This window comes from Theropithecus gelada, chromosome 3, assembly GCF_003255815.1.
Source record: "Theropithecus gelada isolate Dixy chromosome 3, Tgel_1.0, whole genome shotgun sequence".
Taxonomy (NCBI): Eukaryota; Metazoa; Chordata; class Mammalia; order Primates; family Cercopithecidae; genus Theropithecus; species Theropithecus gelada.
In genome coordinates this window covers 83,381,702-83,398,079 of record NC_037670.1, presented here as the reverse complement: position 1 = coordinate 83,398,079, position 16,378 = coordinate 83,381,702, and the positions used below count along the sequence as shown (strand labels likewise).

Below are 16,378 nucleotides of genomic sequence, written 5' to 3'. Positions count from 1 at the left end.
GAGGGGCAGGGCATCCCTTGCAGAGTAATTGCCAGGTATAGAGGAGAGCTGGTTCCCATTAAGTTAAGTTTATAAGTAACATAGTTATAAATCAGGCATTATCCTCTGACTTTTACAAATGAGAAGGATACTGACAATTACCTTAGTGATTTCTAGGATCAAACGACTCCATGTGATGGCCTGGGGTTAAGCCCCACCTCTGCCTTGTTCCAGGCATCTAAACTCAAGCAGGAACCGCCATCTCTTCAAGTGTCAGTTGCCTTTGCGGTAAAACAGGCATAACCGTTATACCATCTCAAAGGGTCTATATGATCATTAGGGGAAAAAAAAATCACATCAAGTGCTTAGCCCTGTGCCTGGGCTACACTAAGTATTCAAAAAACGTTAGCTGCTGTTATTATCATTCCACACTGTGCTTATTTCTAACGTGGTTGTAATCCCTCATTCTGTCATGGGCAGGTTTGGAAACCAGACCTTAAACTACAGGCTCTTCCACGACGGGAAACACTTTGTGGGCGAGAAGAGGTTTGAGTCGATTCACGATCTGGTGACAGATGGCTTGATAACATTGTACATAGAAACAAAAGCTGCCGAGTACATTTCAAAAATGACAACTAACCCCATCTACGAACACATTGGATATGCCACCCTACTCAGAGAAAAAGTATCCAGAAAGCTGAGCAAGTCTAAAAACGAACCAAGAAAAACAAACGTCACACACGAAGAACACACGGCGGTGGACAAGGTGAGCTATGTGTGATGGAAACAGCCCTTCTCGTTTTAGTCCATGCCGAGTCAACAGGCGGGTTAACTGTAGGTGCGATTTGCTGGAATGCTGGAGGAGAACCACCCTCACCCAAAGAAGTCTAGAATGTTAGTGCCAAAGGGACCTTAGAAATCTAGTTCAGGCCGGGCGCGGCGGCTCACGCCTGTAATCCCAGCACTTTGGGAGGCCGAGACGGGGAGATCACGAGGTCAGGAGATCGAGACCACCTGGCTAACACGGTGAAACCCCATCTCTACTAAAAATACAAAAAATTAGCCGGGCGCGGTGGCGGGTGCCTGTAGTCCCAGCTACTCGGGAGGCTGAGGCAGGAGAATAGCGTGAACTCGGGAGGCAGAGCTTGCAGTGAACGAGATCGCACCACTGCACTCCAACCTGGGCGTCAGAGCGAGACTCCGTCTCAAAAATAAATAAATAAATAAAAAATCTTCTAGCCCAGGCCCCTCATTTTACAGGTGAAGCCCAGAAATGTTTGATGATTTGTTCAAATTCATACAGTCAGACCTAGGACTTCTACCAAGTCATTTGTGGGTTTATTTGGAGTTTGAAAGAAAAAAAAAACCAAAAACCTCCATTAGCGTGTTATGATGAAACACGGTTTCAGTTGCCATTTGAGGTGTCACTGGCTCCATCTGTAGTTCCACCCAGCCTGCCAAATATGTGATACTTGTATTTGCTTCTCTTAGGACTGGGTGACTGCCCATGATCCACAGGTCAGGTCTCTTGAAGGTGGTCTTACTTAGATAACAGGTTTCACTGACAGATATGGGAGCATTTCACTGACAGATATGGGAACGTGGCTATCTCTAGGAAGCTTAGAAAGACAGGCTGTCCTTTGCCCCAGACAAAGTTATTATGCCTCACTAAGGATTTAAAAAACTCCTAAGTGGGCACATAGTGCAGGCGGGGGTGGATTGTGGCAGGAGGTGGCCGGGGAGATCTGATTTTCCTCTCCAGTAAGTTACTGTGTGTTTGAAAGGCACCACCAGAGTTTGCTAGCAGATTTTTTGGGATGTGCCCCTTGAGGGACCATCTGCTTTGCCTGGTCCTATCCGTTTCCTACTGAAGGAAAGTGATAGCCAGCCACGCCAGTCAGCCCCTGCAGAGTCGGTGCTGAGCCTGGCTTCTCAGGCACACTAGGGCTGGGACAGATAGAAATAAGCCGATGAGAGGTACAGCCCTGCCACACTGCTCCTTCCAGTGGTCGCTAATCCTAGTTAAACCGGAACGGGCCTCCTGTCATCGAGTGTCAATGGGAAGCAAAGGAGCCTCGAGCTGACGGACTTGGGACTGGCATTGGCAGAGGGGCTTCATCAGAAAGCCCTGAGAGGGAGGAAGGCAGGGTGGCACCGTGGTCCCGTTGGCGCAGACAGGGATGATCTCAGTTGATTTGCTGATTGAGCTTCAGATCCTAGGAGAACCTTCCACAGAATCACATCAGTGCAGCAGCTGGGCCCATGAAAATATAATTTGCCATTTTCTTTTTATAACCCAGTGTCTCCAAAGCACCTGTTTATTATTTTCCAAATAATTGCTTTGGGAAATTGTGGGGTTTCTGATTGTTTACATGTTAACAAAAGAGAGAGAGGACTTGAGTCCCAACTTTCAGTTTGTTCCGGTCCAGACAAAAGCCATTCCTTAGTCTGTTTGCAAAATCTCTTCCAAAGTAATTTAGAATAGAAGATATGAAAGCTGACCTTCCCAGCCATGACAAATCAGAAGATGAATTGTAAAATAAAACTCTGAAGCAGTGTTTATATTTCTGAATCAGAGAGCAAAGCCACGAAAAAGGCAATCTGTTACAAACTGCAGGATGCACACTCGAACATCTCAAGGAAAAGGAGAGCAGGAGGAGTGTCTCTTCTGTGTTAGGGCTGAGTTGAGATCCTGGATATTGAAAGTGATATTTCTAGATTCTTGTCCTCCCCCGAGAGGGAAGTTTGGTCAACAGAAACTGATATGAAAATCTGGACAATATTCCTATCAGGAAACTTGTAACTCAAAATATGCCCTCTTGTGCAGATATTTTTGTATTTATTTGTCAAAAATAAATGGTGGAGGAAATTAGTAATCCAATTAATAATCACTTTGAATGAGGCACCCAGTATACATTTACCTTCCTGGGAAATGGTAGATCAAGAAGATATTGCAGGAAGACACCCACACTCCCTGAGCAGTTTGATGGACAGGTGTCAGTGGTGTGGATTTTCTTGGACACTAATGATGTGATATTTGGTTGTCCCAGGGGACACTGTGGACACTGGGCCTGGTCACTTGCTGGGGGCTACTCATTTTGTTAGTAGGTTTGTTAAGTTAGTTGGAACAAATCCATCTGTTTCTCTCTGCCCTGTGTTGACAAGTGGAATTATTAAAAGTCTCAGCCTTGCCAGAGATTCTGTTTCCCTTAAGGGCAGGTCAGTGGCCCGTTGCCATGGAGTCAGTGACTAGAAAAGAGGGACTGGAAACTTGAATGGCTTCACTGAGAAGAGTGGGTGGGGGGAGGGTACCTGTTTGCTGTGGTAAGGACACGTCTTGAAGGTTTTAATGAGTGAAACGAGCAGGTTTCCTAATATTTCTCAATTCCAGACACACCAGCATTTCAGTTTCCAAAGTACTTAAATTTCGTTTTCTCGTTTGTTTTATTGATCATTTCCAAATGAATCCAGAGAGATGATGTTACCTGTGTATCCAAGAATACTAACACAGTGTTAGTTGGCAAAAAGAGATTACCTACTCCGTCAGATTTGAATGGCTTCCAGATTTCTCTCCAATCACGATTGTTAGCAGTAAACTTGATTTTAATAACTGTAGATGAGATGGAGAGGAAGGGAGGAAGCCAGAAAAAAAAAAGTTGTGATGGTTAGCCAATAGTGATCCGTCTTCCCACTGATTTTTTATTTGGCTGAATTTAAAAACATTATGATGTATGTGGGCCACCATTCCGGTGCATTTAATTAAAATGGTCACATCCAGTGTCATTTCTTCTATGAAACGCATTTCAGAACTTATTCCATAGACGGATTATCTACTGACCTTCACATACAGCACTGTAAGCAACAAAGGAATAACAGGAGATTTAACATGAGCTCAGACATTTAGTGTTAAACACATTTCATGTATGTGAACTAATTTCCCGTTTCATCCCTCAGAACCACTTTGCCAGGTCCATAGGGCAGGAATCACCCTCCCTATTTTGTTGAAAGGCTCACAGTGGCAGGGTGAGGAATCAGACCCAGGTTTCCTGATTCCAGGCTCAAAGCTTCTTAAATCAACTGAGCAGATGTGCCTCGTTCTGTGCTTACTGCCCTTAGTGCTTTGAGCGAACACCCTTGGTTTTGGCCATCCTGAGGCAAGTGATGCTAAAAGTCACTCAATATTTACATGATCTGTTTCTGAAAACAGATCATGCAAACCGAAAACTGCTATTACGAGCTATAATAACTAGTATTTTCTTATAAAGTATACCCTACAAATCCAATACATATGACAAGTGTTTTTGATAATACATTTTTATTCAATAAATATGGTTTGTCATATTAAATTTCATCTATGTTTTAGTGGGGAAAAAATCATCCATGCCCTCGATATAATAAAAGCACGTTAAGAATATGTTATACCAGTTTATTCATTTCACTATTTGTTATAGCAGCAAAAATTAGAAAATGACCTTAATGTCCATCAATTTGAGACTGCTTAAATGAATTGTGGTACATCCGTGTTAAGGAATATCACATTACCCCAGGAAAAGAATGAGAACCCTCATATGGGCTGATATGGAACGGGCACCTGGAATTGTTATATAGAAAAGGGCCTGGCAGTGTGGTGTGTACCGTATGGTATTATTTGAGTAAACTAGTAGAAAAAAAATATTTTTATTGATTTTTATTTTAAAACTTTATTTTACTTTTTAAAGACAAGATCTCACTTTATTGCCCAGGCTAGTCTCAAACTCGTGGGCTCAAGCGATCCTCCCATCTCAGCCTCCCAAGTAGCTGGGATTACAGGTATGAGCCACCACATCCAGCCAAAAAAAGCTTTTGCGTATATTTTTTTCGTGCAAAGTCATAAATATCCCTTGAAGGGTGCAAGAGCCAGTATCACTGGTTGCCTTTGAAGGAGGGAAGTCCTCTTGCTTTCTTAGGGCAGGCACCGAAGCTCTCTTTGGTTTCTACTTTCTTCCTGCCAAACCAAAGAGAGTTACGTTTTCTGGACTGAAGGCCTTCCAACCTTACCGGGCTGTCCTCCTTTACAGACGAACTGTTTCAGCAGAGAACCTCTCCCCTCTCCTCTCCCACTCACATTTTTGGTTGTTTGTTTGGTTGGTTTTTCCTTCTAAATTATTTTCTTCCTTTCCAGCTGCCCATCTTTATATCCAAGCTGGTCCTTTCATTGGTTATTTCACTGTTTCCACCATGTGATCTGCTAGCCTGTCCCGGTATCTTTGCCTAGGAATGATTCCCTACAATGTGCTTGAACAGAGGCCATGGCCAGGCCAAGGAGTGAATGTCCGGCCCTCGCTTACCAGCAGAAGTCTTCATACAAGGTTGAGCCTGTCCTGAGTGGTTCTCCCCGGTGCCATGCTCGCATCTCACGGCTGGTGGGGACTCCGTGCTCTTCAGAGTGTTATTGTTGTTGCTGTAATTCTGGAAAAGCTCTTATTTGCTTTTTCTACACGACAGAGTTCAAATTCCTCACAGGATATTTGCAGCCTGTCTAAGCCTGGGCCCGTTGGAGAAGCATAGCCTGAGACTGGGGTTTGGTACAGATGGGGAATTTGGAAAGGCATCCCAGGGGGAGGAGGAGAAGCCGGGCAGGTAAATAGAGGAGGAGAGAGGCTGGTATATGCACGCTGTGGAGCTGGTCACCTTCTCAGGAGCCGGGTAGAACTGCTCCTAAGAGGCATTGAAGTGGGAGTGTTTAAGGCATCACCTCCTGTCCCCTCTTGGTTGAGGGGTGCCTGTGAGCTGTTACATTCTCCCCAGTTCCAGGCCAGGCATGCTGGAGAGCTAGGTGGGTGCCACGGGCATCCCTGGCAGCCTGTGGAGTCCAGTGCAGCTGTCCTTTTCTACTATTGAATAGAACCTGCCACACTCAGCCTCCCGTCTCCTCCCTGCTCTGGCGTGCTGCACACCACCTTTATGAGAGTTCAGCACCCTGTGTCCAACGTCATTGTTTTCATCAGTGGTTCTCAAAGCATGACCCTCAGGAACCAGCAGCATCAACATCACTTGAGAGGCTGGTTAGAAATGCACGTTCCCAGGAGCCACTGTGAGGGGGACTCTGGGGTGGCCCCCGCCAATGTGTGTTTTAAGCCTCAGGCAGTTCCGATTCCCACCTGCATTAAAAAATCTATGGTTTCTATGTCTGTCTTTTTCCCCAGAGGTAGATCAGTGGAAGGCAGAGGCTACTTCTCAGCCTACTTCCTAATTCTAATGCCTCGCACCTCACTCGGTGAAATGAGCATTGATTGAATGAAAAATGGATGGGTAACTTTTAAAATGTAACACGTTGCCCCAAGTTCACCCTAAGGATCAGTGTATCTCAAATTCACCAAGAGGGTGCCTCAGCATCTCCCGCACCTTCTCTCAGCACGTGCTCCTTCCTTTACTGGGCTAAGATCTGGCCACCAACTCTTGTAGCATCAGGAGCAGCGGGAGTCTGAAGGAGCAGGGGAATCGTGGAGACCATGTCGTGCAACCCTTCTGTTTTGCAGGACAGGAAACTGAGGCACCCAGCTCAATAGCATAGAAAGTATTTCAGTGACACCGAGGAGGCTTGGATAGAAAAGGATGCTTTTTAGCAGCTATCTTAGAGTTAAGATTGTTGAGGCCTTTTTTTGGATGGGACCCACCACTGTGCCATTGTGGAGGGGGTCTTGGTCCTAGTGGGTGGAGAGGCTTGGTCACTTGATTCAGGACAGTAGATTCAAACATGATGTTGCCCATTGTGCTTCACCAAGCAGAGGTGTGTATTCATTTGCCAGAGAAAGAGCCTGAATTGTTAATGCAGAAAGCGTTGTGGAGCTGGAAAAGATCGCTTGCGTTACAGGGTCTAAAGAACCTATAGGTTTTCTCTGCAGGAGGTTCTTTGGAAATAACATGTAACTGACACACCCAGTCTTTTCTCAAAAGTCAAGGGTAAATGAAGATGAGCATAACTTAGCTATTATAGTAGGTGACAGGTACCGTGATGATGCTGACCAGCCAACTTCCTGCCCTTCCACTCACAGTTATAAAATGGGGAGGGATAGGATGCAGTGAGAATGGATTTAACTTAGATTACATCCGCTCATGAAACTGGGTTTTACCAAGCATTGATTTAAGCCAGAATTCCCTAATGATTTGGGATTTATCACTCAGTCTGAGCAATTGCTGATTTGGTTGGCTTGGTGGTTCTCAAACTGGCTGAAGGTTGGACTCACTCTGGGAGCTTTTAAAAAAATACCCATGGCCAGGCTTGGTGGCTCATGCCTGTAATCCCAGCACTTTGGGTGGCCGAGGCCGGCGGATCACTTGAGGTCAGCAGTTCAAGACCAGCCTGGCCAACATGGTGAAACCCCATCCCTACTAAAAATACAAAAAAAAATTAGCCAGGCACTGTGGCACATGCCTGAATCCCAGCTACTCTGCAGGCTGAGGCAGGAGAATCACCCAAACTTAGAAGGTGGAGGTTGTAGTGAGCCCAGATCACACCACTGCACTCCAGCCTGGACGACAGAGTGAGACTATGTCTCAAAAAAATTAAATAACATTAAAAATATATATTAAAAATGCCCATGTTTGGCCCCACCTGGCTATGGAATCAAAGTCTTCACTGGTGAAAGCACCTGTCTTTTTTTGGCTCCCCAGGTGATTGTCAGATGCAGGGCTTGAGAACCTGGGTTAGATGGAAGGGGAGACAACAGAGTAAAGGTGATCAGACATTTTGGAACATTTTCTTTCAAGGACACCTGTCCCACTTTTTCCCATGCCTCTTATATTCCTGAGGCTCTTTTATGTTGTAAATTAGACCCTAGCCTTCTTTCTCTACTTTTACACCACTCATGAAAAGTCCTCTGGGAAAACATTCTTCATACAGTTAACTCTGGTGGTTACGGTTACCTGTGCTGGTTCAGGGTTTGGCTTTGCTCCCTTTTCATGGCTCCTTTCCCGAGATTATTGCCTGAAATATAAATGATGGGAAACAATTAACTGAAGTAGGATTAAAGAATTTAATGAAGGGGCAAGGAAAAGTTAGCCTGTCTCTTAGGAGTCCGGTAGTGGTTTCTTTGGGTGGATATTAGAAAGAATCTCTTTTTACCAGTTCCTCAATATCGGTGTTTTCAAAGAGGAACAGAAGAGGAAAGTCATCCTAATACATTCAGCGTGTGGAGGGATATGATGGGCCAAACGCCAAACCCTCCTTACTTGTCCCCATCCAAAATCTCTCTAGGGAACAGCTAATTTAGAGACGCAGCCCCCGAGACAGTATTTGCTATGCAAATAGTGCCATCTTGTGGCTGAAAGGAGAGTTACATGCTGATGACACAAAGGACCAAACCTAACGTGTTGAAAATGTCCAAGAACAAATTTTTCAGCAATGAACCCACTGAGTCATCCCACTTCCCTCAAGTTTTATAGCACAGATAAGGCTGCACAATGGCTTGGGGGTGTCTTCCTGTAGCCTGTGCTCCTTCTCTGCATAAGCATGTGGGCAGCTCTGTGGGCCTAGGACTTGTAAAAATCATCCCAGGAATCTAATTCTAGTCCAGAAGTGCTCAAACTTCTCGGCCTCAGAACCCCTTTGTAAAGTTACTGAGGACCCCAAAGAGCTTCTGTTTATGTGGGTTAAATCTTGATATTTACTGTATTAGAAAGTAAAATAGAAAAATAAAAAAAATTATTAATTCTTTCAACATGATAGTAATAAACAAATGGTAATAGATGTGTTAGTATGAATAACATTTTCATGAAAAATGACAGTTTTCCAAATAAAAAAGTGATGAGAATATTGGCATTGTTTTTACGTTTTTGTAACTCTCTTTAATGTCTGCCTTAAAAGAAGACAGCTGGCTTCTCACATCTGCTCCTGTATTCAACCTGGGATATATTGTTTTGTTTGAAGTATAGGAAGAAGCTCTGGCCTCACACAGATGTGTAGATGGGAAAAAGAGGAAGGTTCTTATAGCCTTTTCAGGTAAATGTGGGCTTTGAAATATAGACTAGGCAACAATTCAACAAGTGGTCGTTTCTTAAAGGTTAGTTGCAATGTCAATCACAGAAGGCAATTAATGTAATAAAATCAGTTTTGGCATAAAGTATTCTCTGAAGGGATCTTGGGGATCCCTAAACATTGGTGGGCCACAGTCTGATGAAGAGCCCAGTTTTTCAAGATGTTTATGTTTTTACATCTCCAGAGAGGTGTTTGAGAGGAATCATCCCACCACTTTTATCACCTTTGACTGCAGGAGGTAAATGACGCTGTCACCTGGGGCTGCTGTCCACCTATGGGGACTGTACAGGCTATGATGAGGAGGCATTCTTCTGGACCTGACCCACCGAGCGCCTGCCCTGAGCCCAACCTCAGAGCTCTTCCCAGTGGCTCTCACTAGGCGGTGGGGGGACAACAGGCTGAGTCTATATGAGTTTTAATTTTAGGGATCTCTCTGGGGTTGTTGAATGTTTTGAATTTTATCGAGGCTTTTTAATCATGGGACTTTCAAATAATTTATTCTGGAAGATAATGTTTAAGTCAGGGTAGTCTCTTGTTTATATTTTAGTTTGGCTTAATTGTAGGAACAGTGTTGGTAGATGTAGGGTGATTACTTTTATTTTTAAGGTGAAATTGATGGGCTGTTTCTGTCTTTTTAGTAATTATATGGTGGTTTTTGGCTGTGAATAAAATATTAATGTTTGTGTATTAGTCTAGGTGGGATGATATGTTAAAAAGATAAAAGATAATATGTATTTGCGGTTCTCTTGATTAAAGGTTTTTTTTTTTTTAATTAAATAGATTTGAGGTGAGAAATGGAGAGTATATTTACTTACGTCTGTGGGTCATCTATTGGCACTTAGTTTTTTAGTTGGTAAGTGTTGAAGTAGAGACTCTTGTTTGAGGAATCTTAGCCCCTCACCTAAATTGGGTATTTTGTTGAGTATGGGATGTTGAGATTATACTTGACTTTTGACTTTTTTAATTTGTTTTTTTTTTTTTTTTTTTAATTAGGGGAGTTTGTCTCTTTTGTATTTTTGTTTTTGAAGAAACTGGAGGGAAAAAGCTATAGGAGTTGATGAAAAAGTTGAAGGACAGAGTTATTATTTTAGACCTTTGTAAGGGGAGAAAAAGTTGAAAGTAGTGAGACAAAGTAAAAGTTGAAATTTTGATTTATAAATTTGAGAAGTTTTTAAAGAATGCCACATATAATGCTCTAGTTATTTAAAATATTATCTAAAACTTTAAAACACAGGCTTTCCTCCTCAATTCCCTAAATCTCCTCTCTTACTCCCTAGCCACGTTAAAAATTCCCCATTTCTAGTTTTTATTAAAACAAATTTTTAAAATCTGCCTTCCTACCTTCTCACTTTAATCAAACCAAATAAACCTTTCTCTATCTCCAAACACCTGTGTATCACTATTTAACATCAACTACACACCAAGTACACAAGCCTAAATTTAGACTTCAACACAAGCCTAGGGCCTGTGTTTTGCAGGTGTGGTTCTGATATGTACGGCGAATGAGGAGCCGCCGACTGGGTCTCATTCTCTTCCCTGTACAGAGGAAATACCAAAGCTCAAAGCTACATTGAACCAGGAGGGTTGGAAGGAGGACACACAATTTTAGCAGAGCCCATTATTTTCCTTCTTTGGCCTCATACTGGGTGTCACCCACTTTCTTACCTCTCCTGGGCTTCTCCAGCTGCCATCTTTGTTTCTATTTCATCAGGATGTGGCAGTCTCCCCACTCCACCCCCACAGTGAGTAGCTGTCATTTTTGCCACCCAGAGCCACCTTAGTTTAGGAGCTTCTGGTGGAGTCACATCTGCCCACTAATCCCAGAGGTGGATTTCTGATTCAAGGCCACGCGGAAGGACCCCATGTACCTGGCTAGAGTGGTTGGTTCAAGGGTGGCCATGTGGTCAAGTCAGAGCCAGGGGAACACAACAGACTTTTACTGTGAGTTCCAGGAACCAGGCCTTTCACCCTCTTTCTGCTTGGCTCAATTAGACAAGAAGTAGAGCCTGGGCTGCTGAATCCTTCCCACCACCCCATAGAGCCTGAGAATGGAGCCTAGAAAAAGTAGAGCCTGGAGATGGGGAGAGAGAAGCTGAGTCCTGAGGCCAGATCTGAGCCTCTCACAGAGCTGCCCTTCGGCCTGCCTCTGTCTGTGGATGTTCCAGTTCGGCTGGCAGCTCATTCCTGCCTTGCCTTTGAGCTTGGGTAAGTGGATGTTGGTGCTGCATTTAAGTTGGCAGCTGCCATCATTCCCAGAAGAACTAGAACACACCCGTCAGCTCCCCGCCACCCTCTGCTGTCCTTCATTCCCACTCACCTTACTTGTCACCATTATCGAGAAAGCTTAGCTATTCAAGTTCAGGTTCATTTTAATTTTAATCCAATAATCCACACTACCCTTCTTTAAAATGGTGGTGTTAAATCAGAAAAGGGGGACCTCTAGTGTTTACTGAAATGGGTAGGAATGTAGCATCTTGGTTACCGGGCAGACATGGGAAATAACCCAGAAGCCACTGCTGGAATACAGCTGTCATCCTTTACCTCCTGGCTCCAAAACATATATATATATATAGACCTCTTATAGTTAAATGCATTCAGTAAGATTAAGGCACTCTGCTAAAGAGTCTTTTTTTAAATTTATTTTTATTTTTTTATTTTTTATTTTTTTATTTGAGACGGAGTCTCCCTCTGTCACCAGGCTGGAGTGCAGTGGCACAATCTTGGCTCACTGCAACCTTCACCTCCAGGGTTCAAGTGATTCTGCCTCAGCCTCCCAAGCGGCTGAGACTACAAGCTCACACCACCACACCCAGCTAATTTTTGTATTTTTAGTAGAGACGGAGTTTCACCATGTTGGCCAGAATGGTATCCATCTCTTGACCTCGTGATTCGCCCTCCTCAGCTTCCTGAAGTGCTGGGATTACAGGTGTGAGCCACCGTGCCCAGCCACTAAAGAGTCTTAATGAACTCTGGTAAACCAGATTCTTAGCAAGTTGTGATATTTCCAGGAAACTTTTTTACCAGAATAGGATGAAACATGGCCCCTTTTGCGGCATTGGATGTGGCCACGAGAGCCCTCTGTTGGAAGGGGGACCTCTCAGATCATTGGTACAACAGATGAAGAGTTGGGAACCTGCAGACTCTGAAAAAGGAAAGGTCAAACTTCCACTTGTAGTCTCTCAGAATTAAAGGCTTGGCCTATAAGAATTTGTAGGGGTGGGTGGGTGAGGTCCTGGATCAATTGTGGGAAGAGGAAGGATTTTGTTCCCTGAATCATTCCCATTGTCGTTAATGGAAATGAAAGTGTCAGGGCTACATCGGTTTGTTTTCATGGCCTCTGGACCAGGTTGCAGAACTGGCATTACTCAGTTTTCAATAAAAAAATGTCTGGCCGGGTCTTATGATGATAGTTTATAAATGTCCCTGTTGGTTTTCTCTCTCCTTATACACAATCACTTTGAAGTTTCCGCAAAGTTAATATTTCACTTTGTTCCTAAGTCCCCATTTATGAACTTAATGAAGTCCAAGTATCAGAAGAGAAAGTTAAAGTTTACACATGCAACTTTGATTGTTCTCAAGTGACTCAGTGGTTTAAAAAATTATTTAAAAAGTCAAATCACTGTCGTTTGCAAGAGACACTTTAATACCCAAGTTGAGGATAAGAAGTAAGACACAGAACTATGGGCTATGCATGTCCCAACACACCTTTAACAGAGTAAAAGCAGTTATATTTTACCACAGTACATATAAATTCCATGTAAAACAATTCATGATATAAGGGACTTTTATTATGTTTAATCCCAAATGATTTTAGGAGAGTTACAATTATTCCCCTCAGAAAGTCTAAGCATATCATTGTTTTTAATCTATCATAAACTACATTATTTCATTCTGCTTCGTGACAACCCTTAACTTTATCGATCCTCCTCTTCCAACAAAGAAACAAGAAACCCGGGGCTTAGGAAAGCCAGGCGACCTTCCCAGGGTCATAGAACTTGTGACTTGCAGGTCATTTCACGAACACCCAGTTGCTAGAAGGTGGCTTGTCTGACTTTGAACAGGCTGTACTTTCCACTGAACCACATTGACAAAGTGAGCAGATTTGCTGTGTGTCTAATTTTAAAGCTTCTAAACAAAGCGTTATATTAGGAATTATTTTCCTCTTCCCAATATCGGTACTCAGTGCCCCTGCGCTTGACTCTAATCATCTTCTGCTCTGGGCTGATTTGTTCTTATAAAGAAATAGGTGTGGCTGAGGGAATTCCTCAAGAAGAGACGTGTTCGTTACACACATGCCTGCCTCTGTGATTTCTTTTTTTTTTTTTTTTTTTAATAATTTTTCTGCTTTTTTTTTTTCTTTTTTTTTTTTAATTTATTTATTATTATTATACTTTAAGTTGTAGGGTACATGTGCATAACGTGCAGGTTTGTTACATATGTATACTTGTGCCATGTTGGTCTGCTGCACCCATCAACTCGTCTCAAACAAATTTACAAGAAAAAAACAAACAACCCCATCAAAAAGTGGGCAAAGGATATGAACAGACATTTCTCAAAAGAAGACATTCATACAGCCAACAGACACATGAAAAAATGCTCATCATCACTGGCCATCAGAGAAATGCAAATCAAAGCCTCTGTGATTTCTAAGAGAACAGTCTCTGTGTGCATTTTTAGCCTTGAGCTATATGAATTTGAAAAGGATTGAGCAATACTGTAAAGCTCTGTTTACCTTTACTGTATCTCAAGGCGATGAGTCTGAAATGCGACTCTTCAGACACAAGCATGCGTCTCACTTCTTCCAATCATGATGGAGCCCGTTGGGATGAGAGGAAACTGAGGCTGATGTTACCCTCCTGAAGGTTAGGAAGTCATGCCTGACCCAGCTCTCTCTCAGCGTAGCTTTGAAACACCACTGAACTCTGGGATTGTAAAATGATATACATGGAGATTTTAATGCATTGGATTTTTTTTCCACTCCGGTAAGTTCAGTGTAAAGTCAACCTGCTCACAAGGAAAGGAAGAAGCGCTAGCACGCATAGGGTATCGACCACATACCAGGTGCTATAGGAGTGGCTTTCAGTTGGTCACCTCCTTCCATCCTCACAACAGCTCTGAGAGTTGGGAATTGGAGCGGTGGAAGTAACTTCTTCATGACCACCAGTGTGGGCAGGGGAGCTGAAACCCTGCCGCCAGCTGTCCTGGCTTGAAGGAAAGCCTCTTCAAGAGCTCCTGGTCACCTGAGATTGACCAGCCTCCCGACCCCAGTGTGGCATGCAAGGCCTTTTCTGACCCTGTTCTCGTCACCCTGTCACCCAACACACATGCACACATCGTTTCACCTCGGCTGCTGCCTCTCCCTAGCTGTGTCCAAGAGACTGGCAAAGCAGAGCAATTCAAGTTTTCTGAGCCCAGCAGCCAGTGTAATGCCTCTCAGGCTTTACACAGCATCTTCCAGTTCTTTGCAGTGTCCCTCCCCCTCGTCTCCCCCAGGCTCCTGTCCTGACTTGGGGAACTCCTGCCGTGCTTTGTGGGCCAATCCCAGGCATGTCCTTCCCTGCAGTCTTCCCTAACCTACACAAGCCTGCCTTGGTTATACCTTCAGTTGGCTGCCTCTCTGTAGCTTAGATACAGTTCTCATTGCACTGAGCACACCCCACGGGTGGGTTCATTCATTAATTCATTCATGCTTAACTATTAATAATTGATAATAATTAAATATTCATTGAGCCCCTAATCTGTGCCAAACACAGTGCTGGCCAATTGCACTTACAACGGTAAGAAAGAAGTAGACTCTTTGCCCTTGGGCTTGCTAAGGCACAGAACATGAACACGGAGCAAGAGGTCCACCTGACTGGCACTTGGGGAGTCAGACATCAAAGAATGAAGCCATAGAAGAAAGCCGATGCTGGAGATGGAGAATGTGTTAAACCGAGAGCTTCACTCTGGAGAGGCTCATGTGGGGAGTTCCCACCTTGGTTTTCTGTGCTGGTACATTTCTCTTTCTTTTTGTTCTATGCTATTTTGGGTGGAGTTTCTGTTTCCTGTAGCCAGAAGAGCCCTAATGGAGTCCTAAAAAAAACGAAAACAGAAACAAAAACAAAACAGGCCATGCCTGGCAGAGAAGGCCCTTTTAAGGAAGGGGGCAGTTGGAGCAGTTGGGCCAGCCTCGGGGCACGGTTGGTAGAGGGGAAGGCTCCAGGGAGGGAGACGGCCAAGTTGGAGAGGGGAGGCTGGAGATGGGCGGACTTGGGAAGGGCCACACAAAGTAGTCTCTAAAGCGTGGACCTTATGCCCAAATGGCTTAAGGAGCTGCCTGCAGTGTGATTTTTAGAGGGATACGTTGGTGGCAGGGTAGAGGATGAGCTGGAGACAGAGACTGGGGCTCTGGGACATCAGTGCAGTAACATTGAGGCATCTGCATTTTTGCTTTCAAAACCCGCTGCTGTAGGCAAATTTTTTAAAGCCCGCCTTTTCCATTTTTAAATGATGACACTATTACCAAAGCTAATTGTTGTTTTAGACTTGTAAATTTTGAAGGCCTAAGTGAGTTAAATTGTTTTTTATAAGTTTTGCCGGGTTTGGGGAGAAGAGTGGGAGGAAGCAGAAAACCCATTATTCCAGCCGGGTGGATAAATGGGCCCCACAGAGCTGCGTTAACCTACAGGGCTTCTGTGTTCAAGACATAACCTTCTATTCTGCAAAGCCCTCTGCCATTTTCCTTAAACATACACTTGGAGTAAGTGTTTGATGAATGAATTAATGTGTTTGCATTCTTTCTTCATTCTGCCTCCTACCTGCAAAGACAGAACTGTCATATATGCCTTTCTTAGAAAAGCTGTGGACTTTAAATATTATCTGCGTTGAATTTGATCATAAAACAAAAAATACTCATTAACCTGAACTTCACAATCTTAACCTTTAGTACCTATGAAAAAGTCATCTACTAATTAAATAGTTTAAAGGGTATTGCAATGGAAATGTTATTAAGAGAGCAAAGGTTTTCTTCCAACTCAGAGTGTACACTTTCAAAGGGGGTGAAAAAGGGCCGTAGTGTTGAGGCTGCTAATCATGTTGGCTCTAGTCCAGTAGTTCTCAAATTTTAGCATACCTGAGAATCCTGTAGAAGATTTGTTAGTACACAGAATTCCAGGCCCTCTCCCATCATTTCTAGTACAGTAGGTGTGACCAGCGGCCCTGCTTCCCAGGAGATGCTGATGTTGCTGGTCCAGGAACCACAGTTTGAAACCGCTGGTCCGGGCAGTAGAGTAGCACAGTTAAGTATATAAGGCAACTGGAGAACTAAGGCTAAATGACAGTGATTAATTAGAAGTAATCTGTAATCATATACATGTGTATATATGCGTGTATATGTATATTTCC

General features: G+C 43.6%; 1 protein-coding gene across 4 annotated transcripts in view; it reads left to right on the top strand.

Moving 5' to 3' along the window:
* CHN2 (chimerin 2) overlaps nucleotides 1-16,378 on the top strand; it is a 313,814-nt gene that overhangs the window by 199,394 nt on the left and 98,042 nt on the right. For 3 of the 4 annotated variants that reach the window (XM_025378590.1, XM_025378588.1, XM_025378587.1), the window contains one exon: nucleotides 460-745. The exons of the other annotated variant lie outside the window; for it this stretch is intronic. In XM_025378590.1, the coding sequence (XP_025234375.1) occupies nucleotides 460-745 (286 nt within the window). The remainder of the gene's footprint in view (nucleotides 1-459; nucleotides 746-16,378) is intronic. 4 annotated transcript variants of the gene reach the window in all.